General features: G+C 44.6%; 1 protein-coding gene across 1 annotated transcript; it reads left to right on the top strand.

Annotated features, from left to right (window-relative positions):
- Positions 1 to 390: 390 nt before the first annotated feature.
- crb2a (crumbs cell polarity complex component 2a) lies at positions 391 to 20935 on the top strand. Its single transcript, XM_029837519.1, has 13 exons — positions 391 to 550; positions 4606 to 5298; positions 6175 to 6370; positions 6567 to 6706; positions 11367 to 11534; positions 11603 to 11716; positions 12130 to 13080; positions 16487 to 17058; positions 17805 to 17970; positions 18143 to 19013; positions 19279 to 19395; positions 19800 to 19926; positions 20215 to 20935. The coding sequence occupies exons 1-13, from the start codon at positions 484 to 486 to the stop codon at positions 20434 to 20436; spliced, it is 4404 nt and encodes a 1467-aa protein (XP_029693379.1). The 5' UTR covers positions 391 to 483; the 3' UTR covers positions 20437 to 20935.
- Positions 20936 to 21025: the final 90 nt, after the last annotated feature.

The raw sequence follows: 21025 nt of genomic DNA, 5'->3' as shown, positions 1-21025 counted from the left end.
GCTCACACCAGGATCTCCACAGAGGCCTCTAGTTCTTTAAAGAATTCACTTAAGTGCTCTTAGGGTAGTTGAATAAAAGCCAGAATAGCTAAACAAATCCTGTTATCCTGTCAGAAACTAATGAAATGAGTTATCTATCATCGTTATGCACAGCCATGAAAAATCCAATTTAATTGGTTTAAATCATGTGTGGATTGAATGTTGGTTGTGATTTTGTGTGGGAGTTGCCGATTCTTCCGTAATAGAGTAATAGATTCCAGTAATAGATTCAACAGGAGCAAGTTTTAATCCAGCTCATGTTTTCCTGCCCTCTCTTTGCTCTCATGGATGATTACACTGTGAAGGGGGGCTGGCTGAATCCAGTGGAGCCTTCAGCAGAAGCCATGCATGGGCAGCATGTAGTCCACCAGCCTCTGTATACAGGATAAAAACAAAACTTTCCAGCCAGAGTTCAGACCTGGGTGAGGATCAAGCACCAAGACAATGGAGATGCCAGAAATTACCCTGAATCTAAAGACTCTGTTGCTGACCATGATGATGTTCAAATGGGGTAAGAATTCCTTTACTTGTGTTGCATTAGAGAGTAAAGTGTTCATGTGGTTGGATGCAGGGAAAATCAGTAAAAAGGCTGTAAAAGTTTCATTACATTTGCCTGCCTGGATGTCTTAATATTTCTTTTTTTCTACAGCTACACTTTACAAAGAAAGAACATAGATAAAAATTGCCGAAATATCTTATTTTCCTCATCTACCAAAATCATACAACATACTACTCTAAACTGTTATTCATGAGATAGTTAGGCTGAAGAATATCAGCACAGCTCTCAAGACTGGCAGGTTTAGGCCTGTTAACCCGGCACACTCCAAATCCTTCTATATTCAGTGAGTGGAATCACAGCAGAAGTGCAGGCTTTTCCTCACACTAGAGGCTGCACAGAACTCTGAGAGCTCTTGCTCCACCTGCTGACAACGTAAAGCTGATTTGGGGTTGGTCACTGCCAGTTTAGGAGATGGTTTTGTTTGCCTCGTTCAGCCATATATGTGCTTCTCAGTCATGCATATTCAAGCAAGGGGGGGGGTCAGTCGAGAGCCCATTCATATTATTTGTGCATGAATGAAGGTGCCGAAAGAGGTCACCTCATTTCACAATGTTTAGATTGTGTTTTCTAAATGAAGATAGACTTGCTTTAGAGGTCATAGAATCTCATTGTGTTTAGTCAATTAAAGGAAATTTAGTCTTGTAATCCAGTCTCTCAAAACACTTCATATTTTAGGTCTCCATCCACTCAGTATGGTTTGAATCTTGCTTAAAGACACTTCAGTATGTGGACAGAAAAGTTCTGGGATTAAACCAGCCTACTGAGCCACTCTGGAAACACAGATTAGGCCCAAAGGCAGACCCCTGTTTGATAGATAAGGGCAAGGTGGCATAGCCAGTTCCATTCCCAGCTTTCACATTATTCATTATTGCAAATAAGAATTGGGCTTAATAGATGTAGCATTATAAATAAAGGGGAAATCAAATTAAAGGTAAAAAAGTACACACTGGACAGAACAACAAATAAACATAAGGAATCACATCTGAAAAATTGAGCAAACACCACAATCTGACAATCCGATGGGCCTAAGAACGTGTCCTCTAAGCACATGAGATGTCCATAAGCTGGGGTCCTGGGGCAGAATCTTGTCCAAAGCCCTAAGGCTGACATCTGACAGCACTGACAAGTCTAAAACCATCAGGCAGATGGCCAGAGAGAAGCCCAAGAGAGTGCAAGAAAGTCCATAAGATAATCCAGGCTCAGGAAAGTCCACAGGGAATTTTAGGAGGGAAGCACCCCACACACTGGATGCTCATTCAGACAAGGAAGGTCCAGCTAATGTGCGAACACTGAAGACTTGTGAGTCAGAACTGCCTCCAGGTGCTTTATACAAACCCAGAGCATGAGCCCCAACTAGGGTTTCCAACTCAATAAGAGACACCTGGTTCGCAGGACTGGCCTGGGCCAAGCCTCCTCACCTCTCCCAGCAGGGTCAACTTCCTTTTGTTTTCTAATCACTTGACTTTTTCAGTAATATTAACAGACATGACAAAAAATCATTCAATATTTTATACTGTATTTTTAGTGCAAAATAACAACATTACCAAAACAGAACAACTATCGTTCTCTAACAGACCCAAAGGGGGAAAAAACAATAGAAAGCAGAACCTTTCTGAAATAGTGGATTTAGAGCAACTAGACAAGTGTGTTTGGGGATTTCAAGTTGTTTCTGTTAAAAATCAGCACAGATGTTATACAATCTGTAGTGGTACTGGTCTATTCAGTATGCGGAGGTTGCTACAGAGCATTTCTGCTGTATTTGAGCAGCATTCGAGGTACTGGAGCTGCTTGTGGCCGTATCATGGCCTTTATCCGGGCATATATGTTACTTCACCCAAACAAATTTTCATCTTTGCAGCCATCTTCTTTTTTCCTCAGGTTATTTCTTGAAGAAGAACCATCTGCTGTGTTTACCGTTTGTCTGGGATCTTTTTTGCAAGCACGAGTTGGATTTTTGTGTCATCATACTTGTGTGTGAGCCGGCCATCAAATTTAAAAAGTGGTGTGCTAGGCCTAGGTTAGTGGCAGTCAGAGGCTGTTCAAAGTGCTGGTTCTGTGGTGGATTCTGAAGGCAGCCCAAGCATGACGAGCTCTGGGTTGACACACCCCTTATAAAGAACGTGGTCAAGCTCCAGAGGCTCTGCATCCACGTACCTGACTGGAGCTGGTGAATATGCCCTTCATGATGCAGATGGCCCTCGTCCAGCATCTATTAGCATAATGCCCACATCTCTAGAAGTACCTCAGGACGATGCCATCTAAAAGCTGATGTCATCCCTGATCAAACAGGAAGTGTTATGAGGTCCTCGGTCTAATGTTCCCTGATGATACCTGAATCCCGGGACCACCACTACAGCTGCTCCTCTGATACACAAGAGAAGAAGACATGTCACTGTGGATTTCTAGGGACGGAGATGATGGCAGCAGTAGCTTGTTTAGCCATTAATTCAAAGTGCAATGAAAGAAAAGTCCCGAATGAAACTGTGTTCATGATATTCAGTAAAAACTGGTGTGCCATGCATGACCAGAACAGCATGTTTTGTAAAGACATGAGGGTTTTCATGAGGTGCTGCCGATTTATCAGAATTCTGATTCAAAGTGTTTGTAATGCAGGTGTTGTAATGTAGATCACATTAGAAGGAAAGGTGACAACGTGAACATGTGATGGAGATTAAAGTGTGAATCTGTGCAGAAGATTAAAGGAGTGAGCAGATCGGCCCAAGATTACAGGGAAAGACTACAGACGCCATCAACCCTGCTCGGCTGAAATAGAGTCGGAATAAAAGCAGAGGTGTGGGGATGAGGAGCTTTCAAGGAGAAGCAAATGATTATTGAAATAAAGTGAGAGTGAGAACAAATGATAAAATTATACATCCAAGCAATATAAGATACACCTTGATCAGCTCTCCTAATTTCACTCTTAGTTTGGAAAAGATTCAATGTCGTTTACAACATTACCATACCTTTCTTTGTAGGACCATAGTGAATGAAATTAAACCTAAGGACATGCACTGATAAACTCAGTCTTGTGATGTTTTCTCAAATCTATTTGCTGCATTATGTGTTTGACTGATCATTGAAGCTGACATTCGTTTCAAGGGTACTGAGTTCACCTGAAGTGTCTGGCTCTATTCAACCTTAAGACTACCATGTTTGTCCTCATCTCTCTTACTTTAAAAAGATTTGAGCCTAATCTCAAACCTTCAACAGCCAGCTAGAACCACTAACACTGATGCCAATCGACTCTGTCACACTCGACACCGACTGTTCAAACTCATTTATCCATAATTCCGGATGACAACAACCTTCTGCTGCGAGCAAAGTTGGGTTATCCTTGTTCACATCAAAGTCTCACAAGCATCACACACCCAAACCCTTTAACTGTGGTGAATGATACCGCAGGCAGGCAGACAAGCAGGCAGACAAGCAGGCAGGCAGGCAGGTTGTTTGTTCCAGCTAGGGGGAAGGAACGTGTCAGACCATCTTGTCATTATAGAATGGGGAAAGTATACACTATATACTCGATCCACAATAAATACAAAAATAGAAAAAGTTTCTGGAACAATGAACATGCAAACTGGGAAATTGGTGCAATACAGCAACTCTGTGCAGAGTTAAAGGAGTGATTGGATCCTCGGAAGTGTTGTATGGCTCTGGGGAGGAAAGCCTCATGATGTAACGATACTAACGATTGCTTATTAATTCACTTCAAGGTGTTTGTGGTGGCACCATTTTTTAACAAGCAGCATTTCCTCAATAGTTTTTATCAGAAACCCAGAAATGACATGACTGTTCAGAGAGATAGTATTATATGAGACTAAAATGAAAAGATTCTATAGAATCTATACCCAAAAGGTGCCTTCCTTTTGTCACAGTTTGGCATTTGCTCTCATCAACTTTTTTCATTCATTCTTCTCTCACAATAATACATAATAATAAAAGACAGGATGACCTCTGGTTAAACAGCTGGAATCTTTCATGACCTTCACGATTGCTTTGATTTTCAGGGATCCTGTGCACCGCTACGTCAGAGAAGTGTCTGTCTGGACCCTGTCAGAACGGAGCTTCCTGTGTGGACACTGTGGATGACTACGCCTGCATCTGTCCCACAGGAGGGGTCCGCTACATGGGCAAAAACTGTGATGAACTTTATGATGCCTGCTTCTTTGCTCCATGTGAAAACTGCACCAGCACCCCAGGTAGCACTGAGTACCAGTGCATCTGTACAGACGGACTAAGTGGTGATAACTGCACGGAGGAGATTGATGAGTGTCACAGCAGTCCATGCTCCTATCCCCACTCTCTGTGTGTGGACCAACTGAATGGATACTTCTGCAGGTGTCCTGAAGGGTTTGGGGGGAGGGACTGCAGGGCTCATGTGACTGATTGCATCGATGGTCCTTGCATGAACAACGGCACGTGTGTGTTGCAGCCTGAAGGCTTTGAATGTGACTGTGCCCCCGGGTTTGAGGGGGAGACCTGTGAGGAAGACATAAATGAGTGTTTGTCAGATCCGTGCCAGAACGGAGCCATTTGTACAAACGGAGTGGCAGAGTTTCACTGCTTTTGTGTCCCTGGCTTTCAGGGATATAACTGTGAACTTGACATAAATGAATGTGCATCACGACCCTGTGAGAACAACGCCACCTGCATCAATGAGAAGGACCACTACGAGTGCGAGTGCCTGATGGGCTTTGCAGGTAAACACAAACCCTGTATGACTGTGTGAATGTTAGCAAAGCACAAGCTTCAGTCTCTTTTTGGTTGGTATCGTAAAGCATCCACATTGACAAATGCTCTCCGCTCCCTGCATCAGTCACCCTTTCCTCTTTTGCTCCTCTCATTACTGTGTTTGTTCCCAACCAACTGGGTGTTGCAGGTGCCCAGTAAGTTCTCAGGTGTCAGGAGTGGAATTTTTGATGACTTATATTTGATCAATCAATCAATCAATCAATCAATCAATCAATCTTTATTTATATCTTTTACAAGCAGAATTGTATTAAGGCGTTTTCCAGAATCCCAGGGCCTAACCCCAGACAAGCAACAGTGGCAAGGAAAAACTCCCCTTTAACAGGAAGAAACCTTGATCAGGACCAGGCTCATGTAGGGGGACCCTCCTGCTGATGGGGGCTGGGTAGAGAGAGAGGAGAAGGGGGAGGACAGGTAGAGGATAGAATAGGTAGGAGAGGAGAGGAGAGGAGAGGAGAGGAGAGGAGAGGAGAGGAGAGGAGAGGAGAGGAGAGGAGAGGAGAGGTGGAGGGAAGGGGAGGAGGAGAGGCATAGAGCATATAAATACATACAAAATACATTATATAGAATTAAATTGAATTGAATAAGCTGCTGGTTGAGTGGGTCAGCGGGGTCGGAGGTCAGTATACAGCTCTGAAGGCGGCGATACCTGTAAATGGATACAGAAGGGGGGAGCAGAAAAACTACACAGGAAATAGCATTGCTAGTTTACTTGATTTTTGTTTATTTAAATTCTGCTTTTCTGAATTTATTTTTAATTTGTCAAAGGTGTCAAAGATGAAGTCAGCAGCACTAATGTCAGTCTTTTCTTTCCTTTTCTTTTACAGGAGTCAACTGTGAAATAGAAATAAACGAGTGTGAGTCAAATCCTTGCTGGAATGGAGCCACCTGCCATGACTTAGTTGGCATTTATGCCTGTGAGTGTGTGCCTGGCTTTGATGGCCCAACCTGTTCCCTAGATGTTGATGAGTGTGCTAGTGAACCCTGTCAAAATGGAGCAGTTTGCCATGACATGGTCAACAGGTCAGTTCACTTTACTCAGCACCTTGACAATCAAAGATCTAAAAGGCTAGCTCAGCATCTATAGCTACAGTTCTGCAGTAATTAAAAGAGTCAGTGTTGATTTTTTTCTGCTATTTTTTCTTCTTCTCAGCAGAAATGATCTCCTGAGAGAAATCCTCATGTGTCTCTGCTGACTGTTCAAACTTGTGTCCTACAGCTACAACTGTGACTGCAGTCAAACAGGATTTGAGGGGGACCTCTGTGATATTGACATCCCTGAATGTGACTCTAACCCCTGTCAGCATGGTGGTCGATGTATAGATCAGGTGAATGGATACATCTGTCTGTGCTGGCCAGGTGAGACCTTTCTGCTAACATACCTATAGATTCAAGAGATTCTGTAGGAAAGTCATTGTACTTTTTTACAATGGACAACATCAATCAGCATCAGAGTAAAGGAGAGGAGAGAGGAGAGGAGAGGAGAGGAGAGGAGAGGAGAGGAGAGGAGAGGAGAGGAGAGGAGAGGAGAGGAGAGGAGAGGAGAGGAGAGGAATTTTAGAAGAATTTTAGAAACCAAAGGAAGGTTGGATATCAGTCTATAATTTGCTAAGACATCAGGATCCAGTGATGGTTTTTTAAGCAACGGCTTAATCACTGCCACCTTGTAGGACCAGGGTACATAACCTGTCACTAAAGAACCACTGATCTGGTCCAGGATAGAACTGCCTATCAATGGTAAAACATCCTTCAACAGGTGTGTTGGGATGGGATCTAAAAGACACGTGGTGAACTTGGATTTCTGAATTAGCGAAGACGCCTAAGAAAAATACATAGGGGTGAAGGAGTTTGAGGGCTCGTTGGAGACCCTGTATGTTCCCACAGTCAGCACATCTGGTGATGGTCCAGTTGTTGGGATGGCCTGGTTAGCTTTTCCTCTGATAGCTAGAACCTTATCAGTGAAGAAGCTCATGAAGTCTTCACCACTAAGGGAAGAAGGGATACGTGGATCTAAGACACTGATTCTTGGTTAATTTGGCCACAGTGCTCAAAATGATTCTGGGGTTATTCTGGTTTTCTTTAATTAAAGAAGAAAAACAAGCTGTTCTAGCCTGAGGGAGGGCCTTTTTGTGGACTGCCAGACAGTCTTTCCAGGCTACATGATAGCTAACTATTTTACAAGAATACCACTTCCTTTCGAGTCTTTGCCCTTTCTGCTTGAGGGTCCTAATGTGTGAATTATACCAGGGGTCACACCTCCTCTGGTTCACTATTTTCCTTTTCAGGGGGGCAACAGAATCAAGCGTGATTCTCAGTGAGGTTGCTGCACCTTCAGCAATAGAGTCAACCTCAGCAAGGCTAAGATTATAATGATTTATCCCTGGAGAAACACACGGTGGTCCTGGGATTAGCACAGGGATCACTTCCTTAAACTTAGCGACAGCATTATCTGAAAGACATCTGCTATAGTGAGACTGTGCTGCGAACATAGAAGAATCCTTAATCATAAATGTAAAAGTGATCAAAGAATGGTCTGACAGGACTGGGTTCTGAGGGAACACTGACGCATGTTCTACCTCAACACCATAAGTCAGAACTAGATCTAGGGTGTGGTTGAAGCTATGAGTTGGTTGGTTTATCTGTTGAAGGAAACCAACTGACTCAAGCAATGAAATGAAGCCATTTCTAAAGCTGTCATTAACAACGTCTACAATCTGGTGGTTTACATTGAGTTTTATTGTTTCTACATCATATATCCAATATAAACAATGATTATACTGTAAAATAAAACTGATGAAGACCGGATGTAGAGGAGGAGGATAAGGAGGGCTTTGGGAGCTCTGGAATTGTTGTTTGCTTCATCTTTTTCCAGAACTTCCATATCCAGAAGCTTTTGTTCTTCTGCCTCTTTGATACTTGAAGCTGCAGAAAAGAGAGATTGTGTTTTAGATTTCACTGAACATCATCTGGAATCTTCTGGAAGAGGAACAAAGGTGAAAGCATCTCACCTCAAGTTGGAGGATTGCTTCAGAGAGCCTCTGGAGCTCCTCTTTGTTCTTCTCCTCCTCATGTTGCCTCAAACTTTGGCCCTCCTGGAACTTGTGCTTAAGCTCTTCCTTCTTCTGTGCCCATTTCTGAGCTGTGCTCTCCCATCGCTGACAAACATCAGCCAGCATCTTGTTAAAGTTCTCTTCTTTCGCCAACAGCTGTTGCTTCATTGATTCTTCTTTTTCCAAGATCTGCTCTTCATCAAGCAGTTTCTTGAACTTTTCTTCTTTTAGAAAGAGCTGCTGCCTCATGGCCTCTTTCTCTTTATTAAACCTTTGCTTCTCTTCCTCCAGCTTCCTCTCAAATTCCTCCTCAATCACAAGAAGCTTGTGATTCAGACCTTCCTCTCCTCTTTCCCCTGCTGCTGACTGTGGAGGGTTTCCTCCAGAGAAGCACATTTGAGTTTGCTCTCCTTCAGAGCAGCTTGTGTGCTGTTCAGCAGGGTCAGGGTCTCCACATGGGCCACAGTTCTCCTCTGTCTCCTCCTCACAGCCCTACTGAGGTGCTCCTCCTTCTCGGCCAGGGCTTCTCTGAGCTGCTGGACCTCTTCCCTCCAGGTTTCCACTGATGATTCCAGCGGTTCTAGCTCTGCCTTCAGCTGCTGGGTTCCTCTCTGTGCCATTGATGCGTCTGCTGGTCACCAGTGTGGTACAAGAGTGTTGAGCATAGACAGAAGTTCCTCAGGGGTGTGCTGAAAGAGGTAGAGCTGCCTGTGTTTGATCTCCCAGTTCTGATTTCTCATTTGATCTCTTCAGTGATCTGACATGAAAGAACAACTTTGACATCAATGACATAAAGGAGATCAAAGACTAAAATGCAAACTTAAGATCAAAGACAACAATGACAACTTAAGATCAAAGACTTTAAAGTCTAATTTTAAAAGTAGAGATGGAGTCAGCCTCCCGTACCTGGACAGGGAGCTGGTTCCATAGCAGGGGGGCCTGGTAGCTAAATGCTCAGACCCCCATTCCACCTCTAGAGACTCTGGGGACCACAAGTAAACCAGCATTCTGAGAGCGGCGCGGTCTTTTGGGATAATAAGGTGTCACTAGCTCCTCCAGGTAGGATGGAGCTAGGCCTCTGAGGACCTTGTAGGTCAGAAGAATAATTTTAAAATTATTCTAAATTTAATGGGCAGCCAATGAAGAGAACTCAGGTGAAAAAAGACACTTCTAGAGATTATTTTAATATGTGAGTTGAAGGACAGATTTTGATCAAATGTTACTCCAAGATTCCTCACAGAGACACTAGATGTTAATGAGATACCAGATTCTAGAGTGTTCAGATGGGTGATGCCAAGAGTCAGGCTTTCATTTGAACTGGAGCTGTGGGTCTAGGATTAAGTAATAACTTGGAGTGATAGATTGCTGCCACTTCCCCTCCTCGACCAGTAACACGAGGAATATGATAATTAAGATGGGTAGGAGGAGTAGATTTGTTTAAGCTAACATACTCCTCTTCCTGAAGCCAGGTCTCAGTACGACAGAATAAGAGGCCAAATTCCTCAAAATGAGAGAGGCACCATCCCAGGTGGGATGGAGACTGTCTCTCTTAATCAGACCATCTTTAATAACTAATAACTTTAATGAATTTACATTTACTTCTCGCCAGCAGCTTTAGATTGGCTTCTATGTCTCCTGCTCTAGCCCCCGGAATGCACCTAACTATGGTCGGAGTAGGCTTCACGTAGCGCAAAACAGAGTAGCCAATTACCAGAGTCGGTTTCTCAGCGGAGGTTTTAAAGCAAAGGTGGTTCGGAGGCTCTGTCATTGACTGGAGATTATGAATATGATGTTGTTCTGGATGATGCCACTTTGAATCTCTGGTAAACTGATTAAACTCATTATTTTCCAAAAGACAATGTCAGCTTCCTATGTACCGGTCAACATTTGGCTTCTGTTAGCAAAACAAACAACAAAACAGGCCTTGTTCCATACCTTCAGTTCTGCAGTCTAAATATCTGGATTATTGAGGTGACAGTAAAACTGGACTTCAGCATCTGTCCAGACTCTGGCACCATCAGCCTGTGGTGGATGACATCAACAAATAAGGTTGCTCTGATTTCATTTGAAAGTTGTCTCTTTTGGCCATGAACTCCTCTACCATCTCTAGCCCTTCCTTTCACTCTTCTTCTCCTCATTCTCACCCTTCCTCTTTCTCTCTCTTGTACATCATCCATTGTTGCTCCCCTGTCAACTGTGGAGGTGTTTGGCCAGGTGGTGAAGAGAATTGTGTTTGCTATTTTCTATATGTTTCTGTTACAGTTAGTTTAGAAGTTAGGGATACCATAGTATAATCTTTAGCAAGAGTAAAAACAATAAACAGTCAGTTGACTCTTGACATTACTGTTGTTTAGATAATTGTAATCAGGAGAGACAGTCAGACGGGGAGTTTTAAACACCCATCGTAAAACATGACAGCATAGTTTACTGGTGTTGATAAGTTCGTCTGCAAGAAGACTGTGAACTTTGACATGGCTATCTGGGAAACAACAGAGAACAAGAATTATGTCTGCAACCAATGGAACTGGAAGAAGAAGACGATGTCATCCAAGCAGCAGGACTGGATTGGACTGGATTAGCATCAATAATTTGCATATGTGTTTCTATGAAAGACTGGGCCAAGGGATAGTTAGGTTGTCAGACTTCATGCCCTGACAATTGACTTTGATGTTGTAGGGTTTTGAACTGGCCCAGAGCTCTGTAGTATTTGTATCTTGAATTGATTCTATTTGCTAAATACATTTTGAAATTGGCATTTTCTTCTTGAAGTCTTCATTCAGAGAACACGCGGATCTGCAGTGACACGCGTGAGAGTATTGCGATCCAACAGTGGTTCAGTTGATCTCATTTTGAATAGCAAAAATGACTTTATGTCAGATTGTTGTCAATCTGTCAATCTCTGTTAAGTACATTTCTATGCCAGGAACAATCGAGAGGGCTGAAATATCATTTGCTGCTTATTTCTCCAGGCTATGAAGGAGCAAACTGTGAGACTGATATCAACGAGTGCACTGAAGAGCCTTGTGAGAATGGAGAGTGTTTTGAGAGGTCCGATCCATCTTACTGGGAGTCTGACTGGGAGTTGACCTTTGCAGATTTAGCTGGATACATCTGCCACTGTCATCCAGGGTTTGCAGGTCAGTGAACGGCAACAAACACAGCCACTCAAAGTCTCCAGCCTGATATTTTTGCCTTTATTTTGCAGGAGAAAATTGCTCCGTCAACATCGACGAGTGTGAGTCTGAACCCTGTCAGAACGGAGCCACCTGTGAGGATCAGATCAACGCCTACACTTGTCTGTGCTCAGCAGGATTTCAAGGGGAGTTTTTCATTTATTGTGTGCTGCAAATAAGGAAATATGTGCTTGTGTCTTTTATGGTTTTCTGGGATCACTTTCTTTGTGTTTGGGAGCATCTCCTACCTCTCTAAATTTCATACAGTTCTGCTCATTGTTCTTCACCAATGAAGAATTAAATATCATTTGATAGATTCAGTTCACTGCATGTTGGTTGAGGGCGTGAGATTGGTAGTATTAATGGAAGACCTCCAGCTGAGCTGGTGAGTAGAAATGAAAACCAGGATGTGCCTTCAGGAGCACAAACAGCTTAGATTCAACACCAAAATCATCTGAGCTTTTGGCTGCCAGACTGAGCAGAGTAACACTTTGAAATGTGAAACTTGAAAGTATAAAAGTTAAACCAAGAACTTATCGGAAGATTTTCGTTCCTACAGGTGAGCTGTGTGAAGAGAACATTGACGAGTGTGAGAGTCAGCCATGTGAAAATGGAGGCTGGTGTGAGGACGGAAGAGCATCCTACAGCTGCCACTGTCCTGAGGCAGAAGCAGGACAGGTGCCCTGGGGAGGACTTCACTGCCACGTCAAGCTCTATGGCTGTGTGGACCATCAATGCATGAATGGAGCCTTTTGCCAGCCCTGGCTGGAGGAAGGACAACATGGTCACACATGCTTGTGTCCTCATGGTTTTTATGACGACCACTGCTCCACCAGAACAACATTCTCCTTCTCAACTCCTGGATTCATGCTTCTACATGCTGTTCCAGCAGAAAGTGACCACGGGGAGCTTGAGCACCATGTTCACCCTGGATTTGGAGTACAGCTGCAATTTCGAACAACTATTCCCAACATGCTTGTGTTCTTCAGAGGAGATGCAGACAGCCATCTCCTCCTGGAGATTGTGAATGGTGGTCTTCAAGCAAAAGCCTTCTCTGAGGAGTCTGAAATGAATGTAAGGTTTACTGGGTTGGTCAGTGATGGAGATTGGCGAGGCGTTCATGTCTTTTTAGATGAAGATGCTCTGGTTCTGGTCCTGAAAGGTTCTGGCTGTGATAGAGATGGGTGCAAAGTCACTGATGTTGGTGTTGATGGACCTTTCCATCCTTCTGAGTCGTTCTCTCAGGTTTATATAGGTGGAGCACCAACAGAACTTTTAATGCACTCTTTGAGTGGCACAGGCTTTATTGGATGTATGGAAGACGTGATGGTTGATTCAAAGCCTTTCCTGCCTCAAACACTTCCAGAGGACCAAAGACCTGAACTGGGATGCAGTAAGGTTGACTGGTGTGGGGCAGACCCCTGCTATGGACATGGACACTGTGTAGACCTGTGGAGCAGCTACCAGTGTGACTGTTTCCGACCCTTCTATGGCAAGAACTGTTCCCACGGTAAGTATATTTACCAGAATACAAGATTTAAGAAAGAGAAAATAAAACCCAACATACAAGAGTTGGACTAGTCGATGTTGGATTAAATTAGCACTTAAAAATAATAATATGAATCATGATGTGAATAGTAAAGAATCACACATTCAGATTCTTCACACTTGTGCTGAAATCAAAAAGATTCAAATATTTTCTGATCAATCGGCACTTAACAATGCACCTGAACTTTCAGAAAGGTTTAGAAAGTTAGTGCACATGACGACTGGTAATCTATCTTAAGAGTGATCAGGAGGTTTCTGAAAGCAACTGTGAGCCAGGAGGAGACAGAACCGTTAATCTTAGTGAGGAGGTGAGGTTGGCCCTGTTGCTAGGTGACCAGAGCTCCTGAAAGCTGTGCTGGTTGTTCCAAAAACAAACCTGCTCCTGGAGATGAGTGGACAGTGAAATAGGCCATCATAGAACTTTAGAAATTTAAGGAAGAAATGTGTAGCTTTGAACCCAGGAAGAACTTCATGGTGATGAAACTCAGCTAAATGATGAATTGTTAGGCAGCTTCAAATGTTTGAAGGTTCCTCAGTCACGTGATTATGGTATGGATCTGTTTCTGGTTGTGTTTACTGGTCATTTCAACAGTTACTCTATGTGGTGTTAGTGATGACTCAGCTGTCAACTACAATGGTATTCTGGTAAAAGCAGCTTGATTTGAGTCACAGTTCTCAGATCAATTTCTAAGACTTTTCATAGAATGACATCAGTAAGAGCTCTTGGGATTCTGAACTGAATCTTAAATGACAGCCATCGACCGTATATAAAAGATGGACGTAGTCTTCCAGTCTTAAAAATGAAGCCTGTACCACCGAGATCCACTGAGGTCTGGCTTTAAAAAACCCTGGCTCTGATCCCCACCAATTCTTTTTCAATCATGAGATATTCATTTGGTGTCAGTCTCAGAACTGAATTACGACAGTACCAGGACCATAAATTGAATTTTAGATGATGTCACTTCCAAGTACACAGAAATGACCAATCACTGAAGGGAATCCTGTGTCTTAGATATATCTCACCAAGTACAGAAATAGAAGAAAGTCTACTGTAAGATCTCGCAAATCAACAAAATACTTCTCAAGCCTTCTGCTGCCTCTCACCAGCTGACTGCGGGAAGAAATGGTACAACTTTCAGTCAAAAAGCATAAGAGAAATTTCTGCTCTCTTGCCTCATTGCCACCCTCTACTGGCAACTCCTAACCACATAGGCACCATAGGAGGTCTTAAGTATATGGAGAGTAGGAGTGACTCTTGGCTTTGATAATTGTTGTAGTCTTATTCAAATTAAGATCTTTTATGGACGACCGGATGGTCACCTGAGCCAGGATAAACTTTTAAGCTAGTAGAATCAAGGTCTTTAGGGTTCAAGAGGGGAAAAATATTGGACAAGTTCTGCATTTCACTGTCTGGAGCAGCCATCTCATGAGTCATAAATTACTTTGACTGCAGCCTCAAAGATTCTGAGTCCATCCACAAAACCAGAAAAGCCCTTGATGGTTGGCCTCACCTCCACCACTGACTGGCAAATGGAAGTGGTTCTTGGCAAACAGCTGAAGTTCCCAACCAGGATAATATCCAAATGGCTCTGAGAAGATATGATCATCGCGTCAGATTCCACCAAGCAGTTGATCTTTCTGGAGCTCACAGTGTCCTGGAAAGAGCTCATGGATGAGGGCAATGAGATGATCCATGACAAGTATCAGGAGCTGGTGGACAAGAGCAGGAGGAAAAGCTGCAAAATGTGCTACTGAAAATGGGCTGCCTAGGATTTAGATTCATGGTGCTGGTCTTCACTGTGGAGGTAAAGAGGAAGACCATGTCTGCAACTGAAGCCCTAGAGAAAGCCACAGGGTCGCTATGGATCAAGAGTGCAGATTCTGCTCGGACACAGATCAGTGGTAGTCAGGTTGCCTCATCTAGGGTGTCTGATGTTGAAACACCCAGCGACTCAAAGTTGCATCAGTGTATATGTGTCCCTGTGCATTTGCAAGATTTATTTTTAACTCTGAGAGTAGGTCTGTCTCACAAATTCCCAGTACTAAAGGCTGAATGGCACTCCGAGGCATTTGGGCATGAGGGTGCTACAACAACACCTGTGGAATTTAACCGCAGGAATTTGTGAATCTAAAGGGCACAGATTGAGAGAAAGACATCCACTGGGCAAGAGACAGTTCCCAAAAAGAGACCTTACTAAACAAACTAAATAACAAAAACCCGTTGTACTCAATCAACTTTTAAAACACACTGCAGCCTAAGAAGAGAAGCCCAGACTTCCCTCTCCCCAGCTACCTCTTCCAGCTCATCCGGAGGGATCCCCAGGCGTTCCCAGGCCAGTCGAGAGACATAGTCTCTCCAACGTGTCCTGGGTCTTCCCGGGGGTCTCCTACCGGAGGGACATGCCCTGAACACCTCACCAGGGAGGCGTCCAGGGGGCATCCTAACTAGATGCCCAAGCCACATCTCCTGTACTGGTAAACTGCTCATTCTTCTGTCTGACCAAGTCTTTGCTGCCCCCTGTCCTTTTCCGTTAGCCTGAGTTCTTCTCGTTCTCGAACGAGTTCTTATCTGAGGATTGTCGACCTGTGGGATTATTTCCTGGAGTTTTTTGACATTATATTCTTTGATAAACAGAGACTATTAATACAATTCAATCGCTGGCAAAGTTCTTCTCTGTGGTCTACGTGTTGCATCTGGGTTCAGGTTCAGCCTGTGACAAGATCAAGGACAGGGATGAGTGTGACCCTGAACCATACGGCTGTAGCATCAGGCAGCAGTAGTTGCCCACATAGTCAGATGGACAGCAACAGCTGAAACAGGCAATGAGGTTAAACAATAGCAAGATCCTGGAGGGCCTGAGAACCTGCCCTGCCACAAAACACAGACTAAAAGTCACATTGTAATGAACAATGTAACTGGTAAGATGACCAGCATGACCAGTAAACACAACCAGAAACAGATCCATATCATAAGCATGTGACTGAGGATCCTTCAAACATTTGAAGCTGTCTAACAATTCATCATTTAGCTGAGTTTCCTCATCATGAAGTTCTTGCTGAGTTCACGCTTACACACTTCTTCGTTGATTGGATGGATGGATGGATGGATGGATGGATGGATGGATGGATGGATGGATGGATGGATGGATGGATGGATGGATGGATGATGGATGGATGGATGGATGGATGGATGGATGGATGGATGGATAGATAGATAGATAGATAGATAGATAGATAGATAGATAGATAGATAGATAGATAGATAGATAGATAGATAGATAGATAGATAGATAGATAGATAGATAGATAGATAGAAAGAAAAGACTACTGTCAAATGACTAATGCAAACATGTCCCCTCTCCCTACAGAGTTCCCTTCATGGACTTTCAGCCATGAAGACACACTCAGTTTCAGTTTGTTTGAGGTTAAGAAGACCTTTGGGAGCAGCTTTAATGTGTCCTTCTTCCTAAGATCTCTAAAGCTGGATGGACTGTTGTTTCAGCTCAGGCGGCCCACGGACAGAGAGGGACAGGTCTACTTCTCAGTGTACCTAGGAATGGGGAGGATCTTTGTCAGCTCTCTGCCTAATGGTGCCTCACTCTCAGCCCCAGTATTTGTGACCACTGGTGAGCAGAAGCTTTTGCGAATTGAAGTCCAGAAGAACCAGGTCATCTTTGAGCATGCAGGCCTTCGCTACAGAATAGGACGTATCCCTGAGGTGTCTGTTAACAATGGAGATCAGGCATTCATAGGAGGACTTCCAGGAAACCTGGACTCTGATATGTGGGGAGGCCATTACAAAGGCTGCCTGCAGGACTTCCGTTTAAACTCAGTGCACCTGGACATGGAAGCCTGGGACATTTCAGGAGAAGAGGAACTGAATTTAGCCAGTGATACAGCGTTGATAAGAGTGGGCTGCATCAGTGACGATACATGCAAGGTAAGAAAGGTCCTGTTCGTTTTCACTGGATGACGATGCTCTGCAACAAAATAATAAAGAACTTCACGGTGATGAAACAGCTAAATGATGAATTGTTAGACAGCTTCAAATGTCTGAAGGTTCTTCAGTCATGTGATTATGGTATGGATCTGTTTCTGGTTGTGTTTACTGGTCATGCTGGTCATTTCTCCAGTTACTCTATGTGGTGTTACTGGTGGATGCAGACTCAGAGGTGGACAGAAGAGCAGAGGTGCTGCTCCACTGAGCTGAAGTTCTACTGCTCCTTGTAGCAACAAAGAAGGGAGACAAAAGAACTGATCCTGTACCGTCAGACCAGTTTTTTTGAATACCTTCTGCAACACATGGAGAACATTTCTCCTTCCTCTCTGTCCTTCCACCATCTTCTGTTTCAACAGTTTCCACCTTTAGGAGGATCTTAAGGGCTTTGTGAATGACTGTTGTCTGAAAATGGAAAATTCTACAAAAAAACCTCAAGTTTGGAGGGATTCTAAGATCTTTCTTACCATAAAGTCACTAAGAGTGACTTTAGTCTCAAGACTCATTAAAACGGGTCCTGGTCTTTACGTCTCCTGGTGCTTCTGTGCTGATCCATGTGCTTGGAGCAGCAACAGCGGAGTTGCCGTGGTCACCAACAGACTGATGTTTTGAAATGTCAAACCAGCCAGACCGGCCTTTTTATGGTGTGCAGAGGTCTGACATGCTGGTGTTTGATGTTTGATCTGCAGATGGAACCTTGCCTGAATGGAGGAGAATGTTCTGTCACATTCAACGATTTCACCTGTTCCTGTCCAGAAGAATTCACAGGAAAGACGTGTGAAACCCGTGTGTGGTGCGTCAGCGACCCCTGTGTGAACGGAGGCCGATGTGTGGATCTTCCTGATGGCTATGAATGTAAGAACAGCAAAGATTCTCATTCTCTGTGTAAATTACCCAGAGCCAGGAACGCTGAGTCACTGTCTGAAGCCCGTTCTATTTATAGCTCTCTGAAATGAGAGAACATCATATTTGAGGAAGCCAGAGCTGAGGTACTGTTGGTGTTAGGACTCTCTCCTGTCTTCTGCAGGCCTGAACAATGCCACCTTTGAGAACGACCCTCTGCTCTACAGCTCCGGAGGCTCTGTTACTCATCCTGTCACCGACATATATGTGGAGCTGCGAACCCGTTCTGAGAACGCCGTGATCCTGAGGGCCTTCTGGGGCTCTCACCTGCTCCTGATGGGCCTGTTGGATATGTCAGTCCATGTGGAGATCCGGTCTGGGAATAGCGTTGAGACAGTGACCTTTACAGGACATCGAGGTGTGTCTGACGGCAAATGGCACCGTGTTAACATCTCCATGAGTGAGAGGGAGCGGAGCTCCTCCCCCTGGCTCATCACTGTGGACGGAATCACAGATGCTAACAGTGCGCCGCAGCACACAGGAGCTGTCCATTTCCTCAAAGAGAAGTCGGCCATGGTGACTGTGGCAGAGAGCTTCACCGGCTGCCTGGGGGCACTGAGGATCGGAGGCATCTACCTTCCATATAGCAAAGACCCCGGAGCTCCTCAGCATTCTCACTTTCATTTAGATGGAGCAGCAGATGTTCGCTTGGGCTGCTCCGGAGCCCCTGTGTGTGACCCTGACCCATGTCTAAATGGAGGAGTGTGTGAAGATCAGTTTAATAGGTTCAGCTGCATCTGTGAGCTGGGCTGGGAGGGGGGCCATTGTGAGACGGATGTGGATGACTGTGCCTCTCAGCCATGTGTTCATGGAAGCTGCAGGGACTTCCTGGCTGGGTTTGAGTGCCTTTGCCAGCCTGGATTCACTGGTCCTCTCTGCACTGAGGACATTGATGATTGTGAAAATCATGCATGTGAACACGGAGGAACCTGTGAGGATGGACCCAACGCATACATCTGCCTATGTCCTGAGAACTACAGGGGTCCTCTGTGCCAGTGAGTAGTCATTGGAAACAAAGACATCATGCAGCCCTGCAGCCATTTTGGTTCTAGAGCTAATTTTGATTAACCCTGATAAAAAAAGAAAGCTGAACCTGAAAAGATCCAAATGGTTCAACTTCATGTTCAGACCTCTCAAGCACTTCACCACCCAGACTAAGGATCACGCTAGTACCCAAAATACACAGTGGTACTCCACAATCCATAAAACTCCATATAATGCTTCATTCCTCCGTAATCTCTTTAATACCTGTGTCTCCAGGTGGGTCTACCCTCCGGAGCAGTGTGGACGAGACGTGCAGTGTGCAAATGAGGGCGTGTGTGCCGACGGTCTGTGGGGAGCCAACTGTACCTGCGTGCCAGGATTTACAGGCAGCCGGTGAGATGGGGTGTACAATCAGTCAGCCAGTCAGTCAGTCAATGGGTTGAGCTGCTCTTATGGTAACAGTCGGTAACCTCATATGGTTCCCAGACTCGTCCTGTTCTAGCTCATCTTCCACCTGTAGATGAATGTAAATGCGTCACCCAGAAGTTTCACTTCAGTCAGCAGCATTGACAGAGTCATCCTGAGATGTCTGATAACGGTTGCAGCTGCAGACTGCTATCAAATCCACAAGTTATTGGTAAACAGGGTTGGCACGAAGGAATGTTCCGTTCATTTGACACCGCCTAAAACTCTTTTAACTGAAAGTGTTGTTGAGGTCCAGTTTATGCTAGATGATCATCAGATGTGTCAGCGTCGCTCCACTGTAGAAAACACTGACGTCTGAGTGTGTTCAACAGGTGTGAAACGGAGGTGAACGAGTGCCAGTCCAACCCCTGTCACAATGGAGGCTCGTGTCTGGATCGATTCAACATGTTTGTGTGTGAATGCCCCCCCGACTACACCGGCTCCACCTGCGACGTCAACGTATGCTCACGACCACCATGACATCGCATCAACACTGCTGATACGCTGCAGACAGACAGACAGACAGACAGGCAGGCAGGCAGGCAGGCAGGCAGGCAGACCGACAGACAGGCAGGCAGGCAGACCGACAGACAAGATCAGGCAAAGCACATACAACACACACACACACACACACACACACACACATACCACAATTGTATCCTGAATGAGGACCAGCAGTTGATATGTCCTGATGTCAGCACCTGATTGAGTATGTGTGTGTGTGTGTGTGTGTGTGTGTGTGTGCAGAAACAGGGACGCAGGCAGGGGGTCTCCTGGCTGATGGTGGTCGTCCCGCTCCTACTGCTCTGCGCTCTGGTTATGGCCATCTGCCTGACTTTTATGGTACTGACAGCGAGGAAGAAGCGTCAGTCTGAGGGGGCCTACAGTCCCAGTGCTCAGGAGCTGGCTGGAGCTCGGCTGGAGATGGACAGCATGCTCAAAGTCCCCCCAGAAGAAAGACTCATCTGAGTAGAGGATGGAGGACACATGCACAGGATTTTGAAGTCCGTGGAGAATAAAAGAGGCTGACATGAACCTTCTGTGTTGGTCTGTCACCTGATCTGAGCTAGCTCTCCTGTAGCTGTGTCAGGAGATGTTCCTCAGATTCCTACTGAGTGTCTGATGACTCGGAGGATCAGATCTTCTCTTCTCTGTCCGCATTTTCTCACATGTAGAACCTTCACACATTTTCCCTGTGTAAATCACAATCTGGGCAGACTTGTGGCTCCTGCTGAACACCTCAGGCAGATCCTACCTTCAGACAGTCCAGTGTGCCTCAATAATAACAAGATCAGTTAAGGTCTCCTCAGTCTCAGTATCCCAAAATGAAGTTTTTATTTTTTAAATTGAAGTAAAAGCAAAGTGTTTTATTGCCACAAATATTTAGACCTTCCAACCTTTGACCTCTCTTCATTGGTCACCTCAGCTGAGTAGATGTGATGTGTGAGGACTCCCGTCTGTCTGTAGGTGGTCCAACAGCCAATGATGTCAGAGGAACAAGCAAACCAACTTCTGTTTTGGGTGTAGATTGATGAGAATAATTCTCTTTAGCTACGTA

This window comes from Takifugu rubripes, chromosome 6 (genome assembly GCF_901000725.2).
Source record: "Takifugu rubripes chromosome 6, fTakRub1.2, whole genome shotgun sequence".
In the NCBI taxonomy this organism is placed as follows: Eukaryota; Metazoa; Chordata; class Actinopteri; order Tetraodontiformes; family Tetraodontidae; genus Takifugu; species Takifugu rubripes.
Note: the sequence above shows the minus strand (reverse complement) of the source record. Positions and strands in the feature narration are given on the sequence as shown.

Coding starts and splice junctions, on each gene's coding strand:
- crb2a (XM_029837519.1), top strand. CDS start 484: ATGGAGATGCCAGAAATTACCCTGAATCTAAAGACTCTGTTGCTGACC. Junction 551..4,605: donor CATGATGATGTTCAAATGGG/GTAAGAATTCCT, acceptor TTTGATTTTCAG/GGATCCTGTGCACCGCTACG. Junction 17,059..17,804: donor TCAGTGACGATACATGCAAG/GTAAGAAAGGTC, acceptor TTTGATCTGCAG/ATGGAACCTTGCCTGAATGG.